The following is a 23,879-nucleotide window of genomic DNA, read 5'->3' as shown; positions in this document are numbered from 1 at the left end:
TTCTATTTTAATGTACAATGTTTGTGAAATTTATTACCCCAAATGCAAATAATTCTTAGCTCTAGGGATTTTTTTTTTGTACTGGATGATTTAGATTTGCTAATGTCATCCATTACATTTAGATTAGTACAGTTTCATTATGCTAAGAGTTGCTTGAACATTTTTCTAAATTTTGTTTCATAAATTAATAGTTTTTTTCCGAATAGCTTATTTAGATTAAACATTTGGTCATGTAAATGTTTTAAAAATTCCTTATTATATTACATTATATAAATATCCTCATTACATTACTAACGATATTAATACATGTTGGTATTAGCATTTTTCATGACTGCATAAAGTATGCTTATATATAATGTGCTTATATTCATGTAAATAATAATTATACTACAGTTTTTAATTTATTAATTTTGACCATAACATAATAAACTATTTTGTTTCTTTTAATTCTGAAATAAGTTATAATGTTTTAAAATTCATGTATTTGTTATTGAAGAAATATATAATATATTTGGCTTGTTAAATATAACATTAATTTATTTTTTGTAATAATTACATTTAAATTTTACATTTTGTTTAGTATTATTTTTGTTGGCCGAGGTTTAATCACTACAATAAGTTTTCTGATTTTCTTCTCAAAATGTTTTGATTTTATTTTAATGATCATTGTTTCATTAATTTATGTCAATTCTAATATATTCTGTAGCATGATTGTGAATAATTAAAGAACTTTGTTATTTAGGAAGTGAAATTGTAAAGTATAAGTAATTTAAAAAATACTAAAAGCTTTTAATAAGCAATGAAAACTTGGAGATGTCTTCTTGTGCGTAGAACTTGGAAATTTTAAATTATAAAAAAATAATTGCTTGAAGTGCAGCAGAATTTAATGATATGAAAACCAGAAATAAAAATAAAATAGAGGCTTTTAAAATGTGTTATTAGAGAATATTGAAAATTAGATGGGTTGATAAAAGTTCTAAATGAAGAGGTTAAGTAAATATACTAGAGCTTGTCATATTCTTTAAAAAAAAAAAAAAAAAATTAGTTTGTAGACCGAATATTAAATGATTAAGTAAATTTGTGTTGCTAGGAAAAAATTGTGCTGGGGGAGTGCTAATTAGTCAAAATTTGATGCATGCATTTAAAATAGTGAAAGGATCAAATAGTAACATACAAACAAATAAGACCTAGTTTTGTACTTAAATAATTGAATGATTGATTTGCTTATCATTTCAGAATTGTCTATAAATTATTATAAGTATAGTAATAAATAATTATGAGAATAAATTATTAAGCCAGTTAAAACATAATTCAAAATTTTTGTCTTTCAATCGGCAACATTTGTGTTTATTATCTTAATGTAAAGTGTAGTAATAAAGGGCTACAAGTGAAATATTATTTTTAGATGTATTGAAAATATTAGAAATTTGAAGAGATCTAATAATTTTGGTTAAATCTTTACTAATTCCCAATTGTAATCTAATGTCTATGGTACTATCATATTTCAATGCTACTGGCTCCTAGATATGGGTATCCTAGCCACCATTTCATTGTTAGGTTCTGATTTACAATACACCCTGGACTGACAACTTGGAGATGGAACAAGGTTCAAATACACTCAAAATGCATGGACTAATAATGCAGCTGATTAGATCCTACAAATCAGTTAAATATTAAATCAGTATACAAATATTTAGATACTTCTGGATATTCTTAGTCCTCAATTCTTGTTTGAAATATTATGAACCCTTTGCCGAAGATGTATAGTATAGTAGAGAAACAGTTATTGGATGATAGTGAGCTATACTGTACATTTTTTAATCAAGTTTTAATAAAACTGTTAAGGTAATTAAAATAATGAAAAATCTTTTGAAATTAGATTATATATATGACAAATTCTAGTATTGGTTCTTTACAGTAATAGAAGGCTTTTATTGTATTCAGGAAACAATGATTATAAAAATTCAGTGTTAATTACATCTACATATAATTTAACTGAAGTTGGAAGTATGGATTAAACAATTTTTTTGTATTTTTCAGCTGGGTACAATAACTTGGAAGTAGCAGAGTTCCTATTAGAGCATGGTGCCGATGTTAATGCTCAAGATAAAGGTGGCTTAATTCCATTACATAATGCCAGCTCTTATGGTCATTTAGATATAGCAGCACTTCTTATAAAATTTAATACAGTTGTTAATGCTACTGATAAGTGGGGATTCACACCATTACATGAAGCAGCTCAAAAAGGGCGCACACAACTTAGTGCTTTGCTTGTATGTATTTCATTACTGTATGTTAGGAATACACATTTTTATGTCTGGAATTAATTTCTTACATGACTATTAATTATTTATAATTATTTTTCACTAGTAAAGTATTATGTTATGACATGAATGATTGAGTGATACATTAACTGGTTTAGCTGTACCTAAAACAGACAATGAGCCTTTGGTCAGGGCTGCACTAGATGGTGGTCAATTTCTTTTGCTTTTCCATTAGTGGTTCTGTGAATGGTCAACTTAGTGTACTTTAGTTTGGCACATTGTGTGTGTAGTAGACTCTTGAGTTGCAGTGGGAAGGAGTCTTAGTCTTGTTGAGTGGTGTTCATTTGCTGGCAGTATATATGTAATGCTCATTTGAAAAGCAAAAGAAATGTTAGGCTGTAACACATTTAAAATAATTATTTTTTTACTTACATAAAAACTTTAATTATCTTTCTATATGTCCTTTTTAAGTTTAAACATTATTTGTCATTATAGAAATGGTGTTACATTATAGAAATCTTTTATTAATTTGTCAGCCACCTTGTTGTATTGCTTCTTTTTTTTTTTGACAAGGTCAACTTAATCAATTTTTACCTCATTGTTCAAAATTTAATATAAAATTACTCCATCCAAAAAAATTCCATTATTTATAAACAAATGGAAATCATTGGGATCAAATTAGGGCTGAGTTAGAAGCCTGAATACTTAAAGGCTAAATTTTTATAATAGTACTTGAATTTTAGCGGCTGGATGTGCAATGTTTCATGGAATGGAAAATAGTACTGCTTAACAATAAACTACATTGTTTATTTTATAATGTGAGATAGAACCTGTTGTGTTTTCTAGTAGGTCTGTGAATTTATTATTCCAGTTGCGTTGAAGTTAATGAATAAGAGGACGTTCTAAATTCAAAAAAAGGCTCATTGTCACTTCCATGTGCCCTGAGTTTACTTGACTTTCACTGGTTTTGAATGATTTCCTGTGATACCCTCCATTGATTAGTATTCACTTTCAGTAGTTTTATAATATCCTTGTCTCATGATCATTAACAATGTAATGTAATAAAGAAATTCATCTCCTGATCAAGATGTCAAGGTTCCTCCCATTTGCTTTTTCTTATCCAGACAACAGCCTAGAATCCAACTGGCCAAAATGAGTTTTTTTTTTACATTAGTTCACAAACGATTTCTTGAAATCTGAGGAATGGAATATTTTAATCAAATTTGAATCAGCTATCCTTTGAATTTCACTTTCAGTTTTTTTCTTAAATTCTGTAAGCCATAGATTCTTTTGTTCTGTGATCCTCATCTTCTTTCATTGCATATGATGCATTATTTTTTAATACTTGAATCATCATAATACTCTTCTCTTTTCTTTAAATTTCTATTGGGCACACTTTCTTTGCGTTGATAAATGTGATCATACTTGGAATTTTCATTTTGGCAGAATAGGTTTCATGTGTGTGTTAATACTGGAAAACCTAAGGTCATTTTAAGAAAAATATTCTGAACATTTAAATAGAAAAAAAGAAATTGTTCATCAAGTATTGTAGGGCAATTCATTACAAATAATTACACTACAATAACATATTACAATAACACTATATACATATACACAATACATATACATATACATAATACTATATACATATACATAATAACACTATATTACACTATTACATTACAATAACAGCTGCAGAAAATGATCTTGTATTAGAAATAAGTGATAATCACAATATTTTATTTGTAATACCTGGAGAAGTTATATAATTGTGAACAGAAATTTTAATTAATAGATAAAATATGAAGGTAGATATTATTTGTTCCGCACTTTAAATTAATTTTATAAGTTGACTTTTTTTTTTTTTTTTTTTTTTTTTAATAAGTAAATATAATTTATATAAAAATTGTATGTTATTCAAAACATGTTATCTTATGAATGTTATTGTGTTCAAAACATTGTGCTTTAAAATAAATAGCTTGGTATAATGATGATGGATCCCGGAGTTTAAAATTCATAAATTAGATAGTCTAATTAGATCTCTGATGATTTTCAAAGCGGTATGAGTATTTGTATTATATTAACAGTATATTATATTTATTTATATTATTTAAATGAAATAAGTGTATCTTTTATAATTATGTCTAATGACAGTGGAACTAATTCTTTTTCTCTTTAGTTAGCTCATGGTGCGGATCCATTCATGAAAAATCAAGAAGGTCAAACGCCACTGGATCTTGCCAGTGCTGAGGATGTTCGGTCTCTTCTTCAAGATGCAATGGCTTCTCATCCTATACCGACTACCAGTCTACCTCCTGCATTGCCTCCTATTGCTCCAGCTGTCTTGGAAACTGTTTTAATGCCTTCTGGTGCTGCTATTGCGCTCAGTACTCCTGTTCCTATGCATCGAGGGGATGGAGTAGATGCTGTGTATTCTGAAATTAAAGAATCTGTTTCTCATGATATTACTACATTGGCTGGATTTCTTGCAAGGTTTGTATGATTCTTTATTGTCATCTTTTTAAATTTTAACCCTAAAACTGGCAGAGTTAATGAGTGTGTGATGGGGATTGTATTACATTTTAATATATATAATTTTATTATAAATTAGTTTGTTATTAATATTATTATTATTTTTCTTAGAATTACTCCTAAAAGTTGAAATGATGTAAATACTAATACTGAAATTGTTAACAAATTTTAGCATGTTTAGTGTCTCTTGCAGGAATTTTATGTTTTAAGAAACTACACTGACTTAGTATGTTATTTATATGAATAAGTATTTAATATAGAATATTTTTGTGACCTGTTACTAGCTATTTTGATAAAAAAAATTTTTTTGTCTGTTTAAAAGTAGATCTGTTAATTTTCATGTATTTTCTATTAATTTTAAGGATTTTCATATGTTAGGGTATGTAAAATTTAAAAATGTTTTAGGTTAGACCTTAAAAAAATTTGAACCTGTGCCTGTTAAAAAAGTTAAAAGTACTTTTTGTTCTTTACTGATGTAATTTACTAATCATTGTACACCTGAAAAGATTGAAAAATTTATTGTGTAAATTAATTGAAAATATTGAAAAATTTTCTATTCAAGATAATAAATATTGTTGATTTTAATCATTTTCTGCTACTTGAAAAGTTTCTTTTTTCATATTTTTTTATTTATTTCTTTTGCCAGATTTAATATCAAATAGCCAGATTTAATATATTTTTTAATGTAAAAAATTGTTTCATCACTTTGTGAGACTAAAATAATAATACTTACTAACTTACTTTTTGTTGCAGTTTGGGTTTAGAACACCTGTTAGATCTTCTAGAAAGAGAACAGATCACGCTTGATATTTTAGCAGAAATGAGCCACGATGATCTCAAACAGGTTGGCATATCTGCTTATGGTTATAGACATAAGCTAATAAAAGGAATTGAAAAACTCAGTTCTGCAACAGGTAATGAAAAAAAATATGTAATTGTTGATGATCGTTTTAATTTTTATTCATTTTATTTAGTAAGAAACTAGTTATCTAATCTTATCAAATAAATAAACCATCTAATAAATTGGTTGTAGTTGATAGGTAAATTAACATAAAAATAAAAGTCTAATGGTTTAAAAATTAGTTATATTATTAGCTATTCCAAATTGCTTTGGTGTATATTTTAAATGAAACACACATTGAAGGCAATTACATTGTCATTTTCTATAATAGGCAAGAGTTTGTATGTGATTGATTGATAGAGTTATTTTAGCAGTAACAATGCTTAGGTTTAGACATCTGACCTTGAAAGAGAGTTGACAAAAATTCTCGTACATCTATTGATTATTTCTTACCACTTCCTGTTTATATGCATATGTGGTGTCTTACATTTCCTATCTATTTATTGTATTAAAGGTCAGGTGGAGGTTGAAATACTTTGCAGATAAACCAGCTTCCAAATCCTTCCTGATATTACATCCTTGCACATGTTCCATTATTTATATATATATATAATTGAATTTATCTGATTAACTAAGTACAGAATTAATAAATAAAATAAAGTAGGATGACACTTACCTTATTCCATTATGCATGCAAGGTGCTTTTACATATTACTTGCATCATCAGTTGCTCCACATAACGTTTTACAAATATTCATATGAAACATTCTGAAAATTAAGAAATACAATGTTAATCCCAAATAATAGGGGTTTAGACATTTTAGAAAGATTTTATATATATAAATATAAAGCTAAATTTAATTTGATCACCTACATATATAGTATGAGGATGACAATCATAAAAGCTGCTGTAGATAGCAGCACTTAAGACATTGATAATTTATAATATTTCAACTCTGTTAAGGTACTGGCTAGCAAATCCACATGCATTTCTATTTTGTTAAATTATTTATTTTATTTTATTTTTAATTTAATTGTAGAACGACTTCATATTTCTGAATATGCAATTTTTTAATTTTAAATGCAATTTAAAAAAAATTTATTTTTTATTTTGATTTCAATTTGGAAGAAATTTCAATTTTAATTGTGATTAATACATAATTTCATATGAATATTTGTAAAAAGTTATGTGGAGCAACTGATAATGCAAGTAATACATAAAAGCGCTCTTGCATGCATAATGGAATAAGGCAAGTGTCATCCTACTTTATTTTATATATTAATTCTGTACTAAGTTAATCAGATAAATTCAATTATATGTATTATATATACATACTGTTATATGTACTATATATATATATATATATATATAAATAATATTTTCTCTTATAAAGTATGTCATTTCTTGGGCTTCCTCAAAGTCAGAAAGAGTTTTTAAGTTAGAGAAGCAGGCTGTCAGATCATTATCTGTCATTTGTAAATATAGACTGTGTAGGCCTATATTTAAAAAATTAAATATGTTAATTTATCTTTGTGTTTATATTTATGAATTTGCAATGTTTGCCAAAAATAATGGTCACTTATTCCTAAAAGAAAACAGTATCCACCTTTACCTTACTAAACAATGGAACAATTTTCTTATTGCTCAGTACTGTGCTTTGGCTTATGAGAAAGGGCCTTGTTAAGCTATAAGTATAATACATTTTTAATAAATTGTTAACCATTTAAAAAAATCTTCCTACCAATTTATTTAAAATATAATTAAAATAATTTATTTTACTGAAGCTTTATCATCTACTTGGTTAATGGATTTTTAAATTATGCTAATAAATATAAAGTAAATAAATACATTTTATCTGTATCTCATACGACATGTATATAATTATGTCCTCAAAATAATTTTCAGTGGTGGCATCTATCTGAATTGCGAATTATTTTGTGGTAATTTTTTATTATTAATATATCTACCTTTAAATTTATTGCATTTTTTGTATTTGAGTAATTAATATGGTCTTTAAACACATTTATTTTTTATATTTTAACTAAATATAAGTTATTTAGTTAAATAATAGAATATTTCATTTTTATATTTATAATTTATCTTATATTAATGTGACCACTTAGAGATTTATTTATTGCATTTTTACTTGTACAATTGTCAACTCATACCTTGTTTATGTGGAGATTTACTGAACTTTTGTGTACACCAATATCTTTTATCTATCCACTCACAGCCTAACAACACTTTTGTTGTTGGATCATATATTTGTCTTGTAGATAACATTTATATTATCTGAAATATTTTTTATGGCTAAAAATCTTTTTTTGTGTTATCAGGTATAGTCGGTAGTCTCTCATCCACTCCTGGTACACTGTTGGTAGATCTTCTAGCTGATGATAAAGAGTTTATGTCTGTAGAAGAGGAAATGCAATCAACAGTTCGAGAACATAGAGATAATGGTATATCTGGTGGAGTTTTCAACAGATATAATATAATTAGGGTATGCAATACTTAATTTCTATAAATTTATTGTAATGCTTGGCTAGAAAATAAGTGATTTTATATTTTGATAATGTTTTATGGTTATTGAAAAAATACCTTCTCACATTATAAATATATATTTTTATTTTGGAACTTTAAGCTTTTAAAAACACTAAGTTTAGAGCATGTTATATGAGTTGAGAAGTACAAAGTAACATTCTGTCTATATAATTCTTTTTAATATAAAAATGCTTCATTGAAAATATTACATATATTCCTTCCTTCAAAGTGCTGAAAATTTTACACATTCCTCGCAACAGAGCTTGTTAATAAAGCCACTTTTATCAACGTAGCCTTTTCAGCTGCCCTATTGATGATACTTTTTAAATTATTCCATTCTATTTCAATATTCTCACTAAACTCATATAGTTTATTATAAAAATTCATTTTCTCTTGATACAGATTGAATCCTCTTTTAAAAGATATACTTTCCATGAATAATTATTGGATCTATCTCTGATCGTTGTTTTATTTTTTAACCACCTTTTCAGCAACTTTATACTAGCAGCAAGAAGGTAATTATCACTAGCTATGTTACCCTCAAAAAACTTGTACACTTGTGAACAAATTTTACTGTCTTTTAATTTACTATAAAATAACCTATTGTACTTTTAGTTCCTCTTGCTGACCAGATGTATTTATGTACATTCCTATGTTTAAAGTACGTATTCATTATTCTCAACCTATTATATGAGAATCTCTTCCCATTATTTTTTAACACACTTTCATTCTGATATTTCCCATTATTGTTTAACACACTTTCATTCTGATAACATATTATCCCATCTTTAGCTATATTTCCTACTCTCAAATTTAAATTGCCACCATGATCAAATGGTCATTATTACTTGCATCTGTAGTTCCTTGCAGTAGTTCATAAATTTCTTTTGCCTCTTTCCTGCCTTCTTCTGATGCATAAACACATATTAATAATGAATATCCTTTTTCTATTTTGCATCTTATTCATTTTATTTATCTGAATACCTTCTATATCAGAAAATTCTGTTTTTTCCATTTCCTATTCAGATAAACAGCTACGCCAGATGATGTTTTCCTTTCTAAGTCTACACCACTGTAAATTACTATACAACCATCTATGACATAGGAACCTTTTTGCTTCTTTTTTGTTTATCATTGTTACATGAACCTGGGTGATGTGAATAAACTTTACTGAATTCTGATCAGTCATTACTTGTTAAGAAAAGTAATTACTTATTCAGAAAAGTATTCTCTTAAAAGTTAGTGAATAAACATTTTCTTTTTCACTTTTAGTCTTAAGAGTTTGTGTGTAGTTTATTTTAAGTAAAAGTATTTTTCTCTTAAGAAATTGCTGACTGTGCCTAGATATAAAACATAAGTCTGCATGTTTAAACTTGTTCATACAAAAATGGAAAGAGCCTGATGATTCATGTCCATCCACGATCTCATCTTCGTTAAAGTTAATCATCTAAGTATCACATATTCCTTACCAGTCTACTGTGCTTTTCAACTGGATTGTTAAATATGTTGTTGATTAAAGAAGAAATACAATTTTCACTGGTTTCGGATGATACCAATAATGTGGCTGATGGTAGGACAACTTTAGTAAACGTATTAAGAAATCATATAGTTGTTTAAAATGAATATTTGGCTTTTAAATTTATATACGCTAAAGAAAAAGCATGGGCAAACATTTTGAAAGAATTTAAACAGTGCACGGGAAAGAAAGTTCACTGGAAAAAATAAAGAAAATGCTTAACAATATGAAGCATGAAATTAAAAAGAAAACAGATAAGCAGAAAACAGGCAAGAAGGCGATAAAAATATTAAATTGGGAGAAGGATTTGTTGTTAAGCCTCCTAGAATACTGTGAAGATCCCAATTTAACTATTGCCTATTTAACTCTTCCTCTACTTCATCATTTTTCAAAATCTCTTCATCATCAGCTTGAATTCCTTCATCTGCTATTTTGTACACATTATTCATCAGTTTTCCAAAATTGTGCGAAATGGCACAAACAAGAAAAACTTTTGGAACTTTTTCTAATTTTATTTGAACCAGGTTTTCCAACAATGGGAACTGCTGCTTCATTTACCTGAAAACTCTCAATAATTTCTCTTTCTCTGCTTAGTTTATTGAAAGTTTTTTCATTAAGATTTTTAAATGGCATAAGGAGCTATGGCGCAGTAGCATAATCACTATCTCCCAAAAGACAAGCAGCCCCATTAAATTTTGTCATTTCCTCCGGTGTTTTACTGCGTTTCCAAATATGACTATCGTGAGTGCTGCCTGGCCATAAAGCATTAACACTGGTTACCTTCTCATGTACCTGCACATTATCACTTTCATAACCCTTGTGATTGATATAACCGTCACCAAACTGCGCTGGTTTTTCAATTTCAATATGGGAGCAATCTACAGCATCTAGCACACATGGAATTTTGAACCTCAAACTCTATATAAATTTGCCTTCATTAAACTCCTGCGCATTCTTCGGGAAATGAATCCAATCATTTGCTTTTGACATTTTTGTCCAAAACATAATCAAATGTTTTATTTACTGTCGTCTGGTGAACACCAAAATCTTCTCCCACTCCAGTCTTAAAGCCTGAGTCTTCTAGATATCGAAGAAATATTTACATTTTCTGCTTCGATGATAATGCTCCTCCCCTTTTCTTGTTTACTTTTTCTGGTAGGAAAATGCCACGTAAACGATTAATTGATTATTCTTCAAAACGGAGTAGCTCTTTGCAGCGACTTGGACTGATATACTATCTCTTTTTGTAATTTTTTTTATCACAAACATAAATGCAGCCATAACTGATCATATGGTTGGACTGGAGGTACCTTAAAAATCAATAAGTAATTTCTTATAAGAATAAGTATTTTGTCCCTTTTATTTACACCCTTTTAAGAAATTACTTATGCAGGATCAGTATTTGTGTGTAGTTATCAGCAATTACTTATAAGGAAAAGAAATAACTGATAAGATAAAAGTATACCAAATTCTAATATTTTATTCTCACATTCATAATGAATTTCTTAAAAACAGCCAGAAAAATAATTACTGATTTTTATTCACATCAACCCCTGCTTTTCTTTCATAACATGTATTAGTTCTTCCTCCTTAGTACGCAGAGATTGTACATTCCAAGCACAAATTTGTAGTTTTTCCAACATCCCAAAGTCTTAAAATTTTCATTTCCATTTTGACACAAATCCTCAGTTTGCGTTTCTTCTTTTGGGTGGTTTTTAGTATTTGAGATTCCCTGAAATACAAGTTACTGGCTCAGTTAGTCCAGTAATTGGGCTGTCATCTTGGTGCATCTGAACATGCCCTGGGTTTCATTCAGAGAACAACTTGTTATGTTCTTCCTCTCTCTCCACCGAATGGAAACTACTCTATATATGCCTTTTAGACTGTTGACCATTTGTCATCTATAAACTTTGGTTCCTCCACCCTAAAACATCGTTGGGAATAATTTCTTCCATTGTTAAGATTGTTGACCATTTTTTCATCAGCAAAGCTTATTTAATGGTGGCTCTTACATGCCATGTCACAGTGCTGTCAAAATATTACGAGGAATTTAAAAAGGAGCAACCCCATCGCAAAGCTAACCCTTGCTGCGGATTGAGGCGGATAATGCTGCTACCTTGGTTTGGGACTGCTTATTTGGTAAAACCTTATTCACAGCTAACCCTAATATCTTAGGGCCTTTCACTATCTGCCACCTGTGACCTGCCCCTACGCTGAGGCTTGCCCAAGGATTAGGTTGGATTTTGGATGTAGACTGTAAAATATTTTATATTTGCTGGAATATTTCTAGCATTTCTGATAATTTTTAATTTCATTATTTTATAGTATCTTAAAAACTCTAATAGCTGACATTGTTGGATGCAGCATTTAGAAATTTTTTCAGTATTAAAGTGTGTACACTACTTACCAGTCTTATTATTGAAAATGTGGTGGAATTTATGTAGGAGATTTATTAATTGTGCACTTACATTGAAAAGGTGAGTAAATGTCTGATAAAATTAGTTTTAGTAAATTGAAGTGTAAACATTTTACTTTTATATACAATATTGCAAAATAATTTTAAAAATGGAATTGTAAAAATTACCATTCAGAATCATTTATTAACTTTTTATTTTATTTGCACTCTTGAAAATCTCTGTTTGTTAGCACTTAAAAGTCCATTTATTGTACATGTAAAATTTCATTTAAATAGATCTCATTAAAATGTTTCCAATTTGAGATGTTAATTTATGTGCATGAAAGAAATTTCACATGGCTTTTTCAAGCGTGGATTTTTAAACCATTTCAGTTACCCGTCTGATCAATGATTATCACTTCTGAAGGTAGATTGAATGAAGCATGTTCAACTACAAAATGTTGTGATCAGACTTTCAACAGATTTCTATATTGTTGCATACTCATCTGCAGCCCTTAGCCCAAGAAACTTTCTTTTAAATTATTTCATCATCACAATGATTCACTCCCATAACTTTATGGCTCTTCTAGGATTGCACTGATTAAATCTTCTGCTATTATATGAGGCACGTCAATCTGTGAAGATATATTAATCCATTCTTCAACGTAATTTTAGGAAATATTACTCATTTAATTTGAAATATAAATTTTTACGGTACTTAAGTATTAACGCCACCGCAGCTACAGCTTTATTTAAAAACAAAGTAGTCAATCGGATTTCGGTGGAAAATGGGCCAATATAGAGTTTAACATAGATTCAAAACAGTCTTTATTAATTTTAATAAATTAATAAACAGGAGTGTTTTGATTATTTAAATAATAAATAATTGCAATAATTACTGAATTTATTAAATAAATACTCAAAAAATTACATTGTTGATTGTCAAGGTTAGCGAGCGTAGGTTAAGTTTGGTTAAATTATATTTATAAAATAAATAAATATAAATAATCATTTATTAAAATTAATAAAGAGACTGTTCATTTTCCACCGAAATCCGATTGACTACTTTGTTTTTAAATAAAGCTGTAGCTGCGGTGGCGTTAATACGTAAGTACCACTTTTGCTAGATAATTATGTATAAGCACATTCATTGGAGTCATCAAGCATACTATTTTCATTGAGTATTGTATTGCTTTCTTTTTATTTTCACCCCATTCTCTTGATGATTCATAGGTTTTTTTTTAGGAATAAGGGTTCTGAAAGAAGGAAAATATTAAATAGGAAAAAAGATTCAGAAAGTGGTGTGTTTTGTTTCTTTAAATATTGGCATGAGATACTTAGAGAAAAATCAAAATTATTAGTTTCAGATATTAAAATGTCAGGTATCTTTATGCTACAAAAAGGAGCTTTTACTGTAATTAATCTAGGAAATCAATTTTAATTGATTGGTTGTGTATACTGTTGTTTTAATACAATATTATTGTTGCTTTTATTATGTTCAACATGCATATTCTTAAAGAAGATGATGCAAGTTGTTCATTTTACTATAATTTCTTGGTAAATGTACTAATTTTATTTATAATTTATTATCTTTTAGATACAGAAGGTACAGAATCGCAAATTATGGGAACGTTATAGTCATAGAAGAATGGAAGTTGCTGAAGAAAATGGAAATGCTCCTAATGAAAGAATGTTATTCCACGGTTCACCATTTATTAATGCCATTGTACAGAAAGGTTTTGATGAAAGACATGCTTATATCGGCGGGATGTTTGGTGCAGGTGAATAATTGATATTCTGATAAAGTTCTAGTTATTCCACGTTCAGTTCTTTCTAGTTTCCAAGTTTTTACTTTTGTGAATTACATGAAAGATTGTAATTTTGAGTGAAAATTACCATCCCAAAAAATATTTTCTAACCATTTTTTTATTTTTATTTGTTACTTTTGTTGTGAGTTATTTTATTGTTAATCCATGTAATGGGCATTCATATAAAATTGATAGTAGTATACAAGTGGATAATTTAATATATAAATGTGGACATTTGTTTGTACATAAATATATATTAATTTGTAATGGTTATATATTATCTGTATATGAATTTCATTTAATCTTTCCATATATCAACACTTGTGTCATTAATCTGTCACATGGTATTGTTTTGTGAAATAAATGTGCGTGTGTGTGTGTGCATGCACGCACACACATACAAATTTGCAAAGATAAAAAAAATTTATTAAGGTGGTCTTTAATTCTTATAAATATCAGAAAATATGTTTAAAAAATGAGATTTAGGACAGAGGAGATTTGATCACCAACCAACTAAAAAGATTTTTTTTTTTAATTTGATAACAGATTGTGAAAAACATTACAAATTTTTTAATGTAAAACTTTTTTAAAAATATAAGATATGAAGTAATTACATTTTTAATTTTTTTTTTCAATTGAAAAAAAGAATAATTTATATATTTTCATGTCCTTGGAAGTGTAACAACCATTGCCATCATAATTTGTAATTAGTGTTTGAAGTCTGCAGTTAAAGTAAATAATCATACAACTCCAAATTGATATTATTTGCTGATATAATTTTATTAAAAGTAATAGTTATAGTTATTCTTACTTATTTAGAACCCTTTTATTATAATTACTTCAAATATTCAAAATCACTTTTTTACCCAGTTTAATAATTGCTGCTAATCTCCTTTTATTTATAATGCATTTGAAAGAAAAGTTAATGTCCCTTACCTAACAATTCATTTCTTGTAAGGTATTTAGTGCGTTTAGAAGGTTGCTGTGCAGTATGCTTTAGAATTATGTAGTGCATTCTATTCTTTCAGCATTAGGTTGTTTGCCGTGTGGGATTGTTCAGCACTGCTCATTAATAAACCACACCAGTTGTTGAGTTGTGATTGAACATGCTCTATTTCGTTGTGTTATTTTGTTTATCGGTATCAATAGTTGTGAGAAACATAATGATTCTTTTGGAGAGGTATGCATTTTTGTTGTTAAACATGTCTTTAGTGAAGGTGACAAGTGTACTGATTTAGTGATTTTTGTGAACTCTTATCAAAGAATTTTGGGCAACAGGCTATGTTAAAGACACTAATTGAAGTGGAAGATCCCGTAAACTACCAGAAGCTGTTTGACATGTTGGATGCTATGGGTGAAAGTCCATCAAAGTCAATACGTAAGTTAGCACAGCAGCAAGAGATCAGACTTGCTACTGCACATAAAGCTGTAAGAAAAAGCTGAACTGATGGCGTCACAGTGCACACAGCTAACAGGTCACTGACTTTTTACGAAAAGTCTGTTGTGAATGAATTATTTTGAGGGATTTTGTCAAATTCCTCAAAATAATCCATCCTCCACAATTGTCCGATTTCTTTTCCTCAGATTACTTTCTATGGAGGTAGCAAAATAAGCAGTGTATCGCAAAGACCATATGATTGATGATCTAAAAACCACAATAACGACATATGTATGAGACATTCCAGTTCATCAGCTGGTTAAGGTGTTTGAAAACAAATTGAAACGTGTGCAGTGTGGTATTGATGTTGGAGGTCATTTTCAACACTGTTTGTAACTATTCCAGTTATTGTAATAGCCATTTCTATAAAATAATGAAATAAAAATACAAAGTAGAATTAAGAAAGTTTCATCATTATACTTCCATAATTCCAGTGCACAGCAACTTTCTGAATGCATTGCAATACTTTTTAAGACTTGAAGGTTAGTTATTATGATCATACAGAAAGGATTAAAATATCCTACTTTACATTAAAACCCATCTTTAAAATGTTCTCTTTAGAATTAAGTGATATTTTTATCTTTTAATAGTTTCAAATTATCTTCTGAATATTTTTCTGTAGAAAAGAAGAAACTGAATTATCTTAGATAAATGTAGATTACTACAATCATTACAAACCAATTTACTATTAATCAGCATAATTATAGACAAATAAAAAGTTAAAGAATCTGTCATATAACATCTCAAAATAAGTACTTAAATTTGTCATTAGGTTCTAGTAAAATTATTTTGATGTCTGTTAAATAATAGGTAAAAAAAACTTTGTTTTATTAGCAATATGAAAAGTTAACATATAAGAAAAATTAACGGAAAGTATTGAGGATAGGAGAGCAGCATAATATTTATTTTGATTGGCCTTACCATAAACATTATAATTAGAAAGTTTTCTTCTGTTCTGGGCAGTAGTAAGACAAAGATGAGTTTGTATAATCTCTTCCTTCAGCTTTGAAATCTGTTAATAACCAGTAGATTGGATGGCATAACTGATTTTGTATTGGGAGTTAATTGTATGATGATTATTAAATTTGAGGTATTTCATATGCATCTTAGTAGTTGAAACTTCCCACAGTATCAGTACAGTGAACTTCAAATTATCTAATATCGCTTGAATAAACCCATCGGGTTGGTCTAGTGGTTAACGCGTCTTCCCAAATCAGCTGATTTGGAAAGTCAAGAGTTACAGCGTTCAAGTCCTAGTGAAGCCAGTTATTTTTACATGGATTTGAATACTAGATCGTGGATACCGGTGTTCTTTGGTGGTTGGGTTTCAATTAACCACACATCTCAGGAATGGTCGAACTGAGAATGTACAAGACTACACTTCATTTACACTCATACATATCATCTTCATTCATCCTCTGAAGAATTATCTAAACGGTAGTTACCGGAGGCTAAACAGGAAAAAAAAAATATCGTTTGAATAAAAACTGAAAATTAGGTGGTTGAACAATTGCTTATTTTTGGTCAACTGGAGTAATGCAATTTAACTGTTACAGCTTATGATGTATGAATTATAATTTTGAAAGTTTAAATGTTTTTGAAATCTATTTAGTATATTTTTATGCAATAAAGTTTCATTAAATTCAGTTTACATATTTTTAAATTTCAGAAGATTTTTGTTAAGTGCAATTTTAGTAAAATTATTTGCTTGTAAGAAATTTATATCATATTTTGCATTATTAGTTTGTTATTTAATGCTGAAATTCTTATGTAGTTTGGGGATTTTTGGATTCTTATAAAATTTCTTTGTAATATTGAACTTGTAGTATATTCCTTAATGCGAAAAAAGAGGGGCTACGTGTTTCACCAGTTTGGTGTATGTTCATGATTTTCTCATTACCTATTGCAGCTATTGACTTGGTTCTGTTACATAATTATTTGTTATGTTTCCCTGAAGATTGTGAACCATAAATGTTATAAACTATTATAATGTTTAATTTTTTTTTAATGTTGAGTTATTTAAAAATTTTAATTTTATACGTGTTAAATTAACTAACTTTTTTATTTAGGAATCTACTTTGCTGAGCACTCTTCCAAAAGTAATCAGTATGTTTATGGAATTGGAGGTGGGACTGGTTGTACGTTACACAAAGATAGATCATGCTATGTATGCCACAGGTAACTCAAATAAATTTTTATTGTTCATTGGTTGTTCAAGCTTATAATTTACTGTGTGCTTTTACAATAGTGGTTTTTTAATTTTTTACAAGTGTTATAAATTCTTTAATTTAGCTTCATTACTCATGTTTTCCATATATAGTAATTTAAACTAGGAAAGTGTGTATTGGCTGCAGTTATTGTTAGCAGTTTGTCACATATACAGTTTGTAGCCTATTAAGTGATTACTAGCATATTTTATTACTAGGCAGTATAAATTTATTGTTCATTTTAAATTGAAAATAAAGTTTTTCTCTAGATGTTATTTAAGAATTAAGTGCAGCTAAAAATAGAAGTTATATGATGCTGGGTGAACATTTCCTAGAAATAAACACCATTGAAAGTAATTTAATTTAATTGCCTGTTATTTTCCAAAACTGAAATTAGGTTTGACTTAAGTTGACTTAGGTTTGAATTAACTACTTAATCTTTTAACTTCAGTAGCATGTTTAGGGGTAGGGGTAGGGTGTGCCGATTAGGGAGGTACTTATTTGTTTATAATCTTACAATCACAATATTTGCATATTTTGAGTTTGTTTTTCATCCTTTTGAGTTTGTGAATATATTGTCAGTGGAATTTTTGAAAACAGAAAAAGGAGAACTGAAATTATGGACGTTAGTGGACATTTGTTTTAGTGTTGCTCTCAATTGATATTACTTATTACTTAGTTTATTGCTCCTATTTCTATATGTCAATAATTAAATTTCATTTTTGTTATAGTTATGTATTCTATTAGATAATTTTCTTAAAAGTTATCACTTGTTATCCAAAATACAGGTTATTAATAAGGGTATAATACTTTTAAAAAGACATTTTTATTATTGGTTTTACTAATTGTTTGAGAAAAATGTAACTGTACAAAATAGAAAATAATATTTTGGGAAGTTTTGAATTTTATGGATGTGTGGACTGGTAGTAAAAACCTTTCTTTAGATATTTAGAATTAAGACCTTGTATAAGATTTATAAACTTAAGTAGTTCCTCATATTCACACTCACAAAATAAATGAGCAAAATATTATTATAGTCTATTTAACTGGTAAATAAGTAAGTCAGTAATGATTATTCACATTTTTACTATACATAGTCAAGTTTTAATGGTATTTTTCTTTATCATTACATTCCATAGTAAATAAATGCTGCTTATTGGAAAAAAAAAGTTTTAGAATTAATTATGAAGTTCTAAAATATTTTTGGGAATGTGTTCATGAATTAAAAAAAAGAAAAGAAAACTGAACGTATAATAATCTAAAACATCTTATGATTATATATAGTTTTATTACTGTCATTGAATTATATTTTATTAAGGATATTTCAGTATTTAAAATTTATCCTTCCAAAATAAGAAAAAATTATAAGATCTTAAATGTAAGAGGTCAATCTTTATCTTTGATGTGGATTGGTGGAAGTGTTTATTAGTTTTTCTTATCTGCTCTCTTTATTTGTAGTAGTTGGCATATTTCAGTTGCTATCGTATTATAATTACCATCATAAATAAAGTCTATGAACAATTGCATCTGTGAGTTAAGTTTTATAAACAATATTACATCTGTTGTAAAAATAACAAAAAGAAGATACCCAGATTTTTGTTAAGCACCCAACTTTAAAAATGCTCTGACACTAGTTTTATAATTTCTGTTTATTTTAATAACTTAGTATATGAGGGTGAGCTTCCGGCCTGACAAAAAAATCAACACTTTTTTTTTATTTTATTTTTTAGCATAATCTCCATAAAGACTAATACACTTTTCATAATCGTGTTCTAATGCAGTTATTCCAATTTATAATGCGATTCGTCAAGCTCCTCAAAATACCCATTTACAACATCAGTGACTTCCTCTCATTGCTTTCAAATTGTTATCCACCAAGCTATTTTTTAAGGTTAGAAAGTAGGTGATAGTAGAACTAGGTGATTAATCTGGCAAATAAGGCAGTTGGGAAAGCAATTGGAACCTCAGTTTGTTGTTGTTTAGCAACAATTGACAAATGTGCTGGTGCATTGTCATGGTGAAAGATGTGGTCATTTTCTTTTTACCTTAACGCTTAAACATTGCAATAAGTGTGTAGTACTTACCATTGATTGTTTTATCTTTTTCAAGATAATAAATAAAGGTAATCCCTTTTGGGTCTCAGAAAACAGTTGTAGTAAGCTTATTGGCTGACTTAATTGTTTTTGTCTTCTTTGGGGTTGGTTCACTTGGTCCTGTCCATTGTTTTGATTGTTTTTTACTTTCAGCAGTGTGTCGGTGGACCCCAAGTCTCATCCACAGTAATTAATTGATGCAAATATTCTCTGGGGTTTCCTTTGTACAGCGCCAAATTCTCACTTAAAACGGTTTTCCGTTGCAACTGTTGCTTGAGCATCAGCAAACGCAGCACCCACCTCACTCACTGGAGCTCCTCCATGCCTAAATAATTATGTAAAATATTACCTAGTATAATATTATGTAAAATAACAGATGTATTTTTTATTAGGCTGTCAAACTTAGACTAACAAAGCTGCTAACCTGAAATTTAGTATACAAGCTAGCTAGTGAGAAGGATTGTACTATATAATGCCAGTAAGAAATTAGACCTGCTGGCCCAATCTGTGTCAGGCTGGAAATGTCTCAGCCCACCCTTGTATAATAATGTTTAATTGCAATGTAAATGTATAATATTTTTGTATATATAAATCACTGTAAAATTCACATTATAAACAAATTTAGTTAATTTCCATTTACGAATAAGTGTGTTTATGTAGGATTTCTCAGTGGAACTCCGTCGAGTTCCATTGAGAAGGAGATTTGTATGAAAGTGAACCTTTAAGCTGTTCTTCTGCTTAAGTGGTATTAAAAGATGCCACTCAAAAGACCAATTTTACATTTTTTATGTGCTTCAATAATTTACTACTAAATGTGCAGGTTTCTGCAAAGAATCATCCCTCATCTGACTGCCTGAAATCGTGTTATCCTGTAACTTATTCTTTATTTTATACAAATTAAAAAAAATTTCTTAATTTATTTCTTAGTTTTTATTCCTAGCTTAATTAAGACTGAATTAATTTCTTCTTACCTGAACTCTGTTTTCGATATAAAAAAAAATTGAAGTCTACCACTAATCCTTGCAGATGTTCTATCTGGTTAATTAATTATTTTTTGTGTGATAATTTGTTTTGTGTTGGGTATATATTATTTTGATCTATTTTTTTGTTGTCAACTATAAGCTCGGCCAAAATTTTAATGTGATATATTTTTTTGGTTTACTTATTTTTACATTTTTTCTGTAGAATTGAATAAATAAGTTTTTATTGATTTCCATTTGTATATTCTACTTATTCCATTTTTATGCTTTTATGTGATCTTCAGGTTACATAGGAGTTTTTATAGACTGGATCACATTTTTAAGCACTGAGGATTACATTAGGTTGGATAATTTGAGGTATTGTGAATAAGTGTCAATCAGTGCTTTCTGTGAATGCAATTATAAACTTAGCATAATTAGGGCAAGAAAATTCATTATTCTATTCTGTTTGTATTCAGTTGTAAAGTTTAATTTATAGTATGTTTTATTACGTTTTTAGTACTTCGGAATATATTGTGTTGTTTGATTCGTTGTCATCAATATATCTGTCCCAGTATATTTTTGTGTATGTTTGTTTTTTACTTCCTTGTACTTTGTAATCGTGAAAAATTTCAGATTTCAATGGAAGTATTCATTTTGACCATCTCTGAATTCATTTTGACTAGTTTTGGTGTGACATCTGTACATACATACATATGTACATATGCATGTATGTATCTCATATAACTCAAAAATGATTAGTCGTAGAATGTTGAAATTTTGGATATAGGACTGTTGTAACATCTAGTTGTGCACCTCCTCTTTTGATTGCAATCGACTGGATCAAAAGTGCCCAAAATCCAAAAGATTTGGATTTTGGACTTTTTCTTAACTGCAGTAATAAGCCCTCATTGAGAGCTTTTCAACGATATATCATAAGTGGTACTTATTTTCATTGGTTGCAGTGTTATAACCAAATAAAATTTTAATTAATGAAATATTTGGATCTTACAAGGGGAAGGAACATTGGTTCAAATGCTACTTCATTTCTTTTTTGTTTAATTTTTTTAAATTGAAATATATTGCTTTATTAATAATTATTAGCATCCAATTGTTTACGTTATACAGTATGACTGACGATTAAGTGTCAGAATGATTGCAGAACAATTGAATTTGAAAGTTAGTGCAAAATTGGTCCCAAAAAACCTCACTGTTGAACAGAAAAACAACAGAGTAGAAGTGTGCTGCGATCTTCTAGGGCAAATTGAAACTGATCCTGATTTTCTAAAAAATCATTATTACTGGATGGATCTAGGTGGATCTTGGATATTTAAGTACAACCCAGAAACAAAACTCCAGAGCAAGGAGTGGCACACTTCAAACTCACCACGTCCCAAAAAAAGCAAAAATGAGCAAATAAAAACCATGCTAATTTCTTTCTTCAGTAGTAATGGCATTGTCCATAAGGAGTTTTTTGCATACAGCACAGACTGTAAGTCAATATGTTTACAGAGAAATTCCTGTAAGACTACTGTAAAGAGTTGCCCGTGTGAAACCAGCCATCAAAGACATTTGGATGCTGCATCATGACAATGCACCTTGTCACACTGCACTCTCAGTTAATGAGTTTTTGGCAAAGAAAAACATTCCTGTAGTTCCTCAACCACCTTATTCACCTGACTTGAGTCCCTGCAACTTTTTCCTGTTCTTAACTTTAAAAAAAAAACTTCAAAGGAGGACACAATTTTAGAACAGTAGAAAATATTTTTAAAAAATGTAACCGACCATCTGAAGGATATTCCAGTTTCTGAGTTCCATCACTACTATGAAGAGTGGAAAAACCGTTTGAAATGTTGCGTCTCTTCCTAAGGGAACTGTTTCAAAGGTGATAGAGTCCATGTATAGTTTGATTGTAAATAGAAAGTTTTTCTGAACCAGTCTCACATTATTTTATTTACAGACCTTGTATATTTGTTCTATTTGTGTGAGAAGTTCTACTCGGATGCCAAAAATAATTGACCCGTTAGAAAGGCTGTCAGGTTCTGTGTAATTTTGTTTTGTAATTATTTATTTCATTGATAATGTGAAATTATATTATTTATATGAAGAAAACATTACAGAAGTAGTAAACATTATTTCAACACAAAATTACGTTTAAAAAATTTATGGTAAAAATGAAAAGATTAAGTGTTGCGTTAACTTTATTAAAAGCATATAATAACTTTAAAAGTTATCATGAAAGTAGCATGTAATGTAAATTTTACCTAATTTTTTCTATTTATATTTTTATTCTTTTAATTTTTTACAGACATTTATTACTATGTCGAGTAACATTAGGCAAATCATTTCTTCAATTTAATGCTATGAAAATGGCTCATGCACCACCTGGTCACCATTCTGTAATGGGCAGACCTAGTTCTGGCGGTCTTAATTTTCCAGAATATGTTGTATACAGAGGGGAACAGGTAAGTTTGTATATTTTTTTATGTTGCAATTTAATGAACATTTTTTTAATAATTTCATAAAATTTGATTCTGAAAAGTTTAGATTGAAAATAACTGGCTCTTAAATAGTGAGGCTGCATATATAGACTATTACATAGAGGGTTTGAAGTGAATTAAAAGATCACAGGAAACCAGTTGTACAACAGTGTATAAGATGGTTTGTAGATCAACATGTATGTTTCTCACTCTAATTTTTTATTATTATTATTGTTATTTAAACAAAGTTTAATGACAAAAAGTTTTATATTTTTTAGTTATTTCTTTTAAATTGAAAAGTAATGAAGCAGTCAGAGTACTTCAACAAGAGAAGTAGACAATTAAAACGCCTTTAAAATGAGCCCTTGAATGTCCTTGATTGGTCCATTTTTTACCGAGGGAAAAAAAAATCCTTACAAAAGGTACTTTTTTTTCAAAAATTCATAGCTCAGTCAATTTCAAAGCGATAGCAGTAGCTTTTTGTGAAATTGTAGTCAATGATATAAATATTGCATGTGCAAAATCTGGGTATTATTGGATAAAGTTTTTGCACAATTGCATTTTGTATTTTGTATGCACTATTATTTATCTGCCTTGGATAGTGTGCATTTTCTCCAGAAATGGTCTGATTGGCATTTTTAAAAAAGGTTTGGAAACTAAATAAAATTTACTACAGACTGTTGATTTACACTATGTTGTTAAAATGTGTTGAAATAGGTGAAAAATGCCTCAAAAAAGCATAGTGAATAGTTGCTGAGATAATGCATTGCATTGATTGATAAAATGCATGCCGTGCATTTCTAT

At 28.7% G+C, this 23,879-nt stretch overlaps 1 protein-coding gene across 2 annotated transcripts in view; it reads left to right on the top strand.

Annotated features, from left to right (window-relative positions):
- Tnks (tankyrase) overlaps positions 1–23,879 on the top strand; it is a 75,599-nt gene that overhangs the window by 48,331 nt on the left and 3,389 nt on the right. For both annotated transcript variants that reach the window (XM_075366436.1, XM_075366437.1), the window contains exons 12-18: positions 2,041–2,273; positions 4,444–4,757; positions 5,550–5,710; positions 7,975–8,138; positions 13,688–13,871; positions 17,406–17,514; positions 22,904–23,060. In XM_075366436.1, the coding sequence (XP_075222551.1) occupies positions 2,041–2,273; positions 4,444–4,757; positions 5,550–5,710; positions 7,975–8,138; positions 13,688–13,871; positions 17,406–17,514; positions 22,904–23,060 (1,322 nt within the window). The remainder of the gene's footprint in view (positions 1–2,040; positions 2,274–4,443; positions 4,758–5,549; positions 5,711–7,974; positions 8,139–13,687; positions 13,872–17,405; positions 17,515–22,903; positions 23,061–23,879) is intronic.

Source organism: Lycorma delicatula, chromosome 5, assembly GCF_047948215.1.
Source record: "Lycorma delicatula isolate Av1 chromosome 5, ASM4794821v1, whole genome shotgun sequence".
Lineage (NCBI taxonomy): Eukaryota > Metazoa > Arthropoda > Insecta > Hemiptera > Fulgoridae > Lycorma > Lycorma delicatula.
The sequence above is the reverse complement of the archived record's forward strand: the minus strand, read 5'-3'. Positions and strand labels throughout refer to the sequence as shown.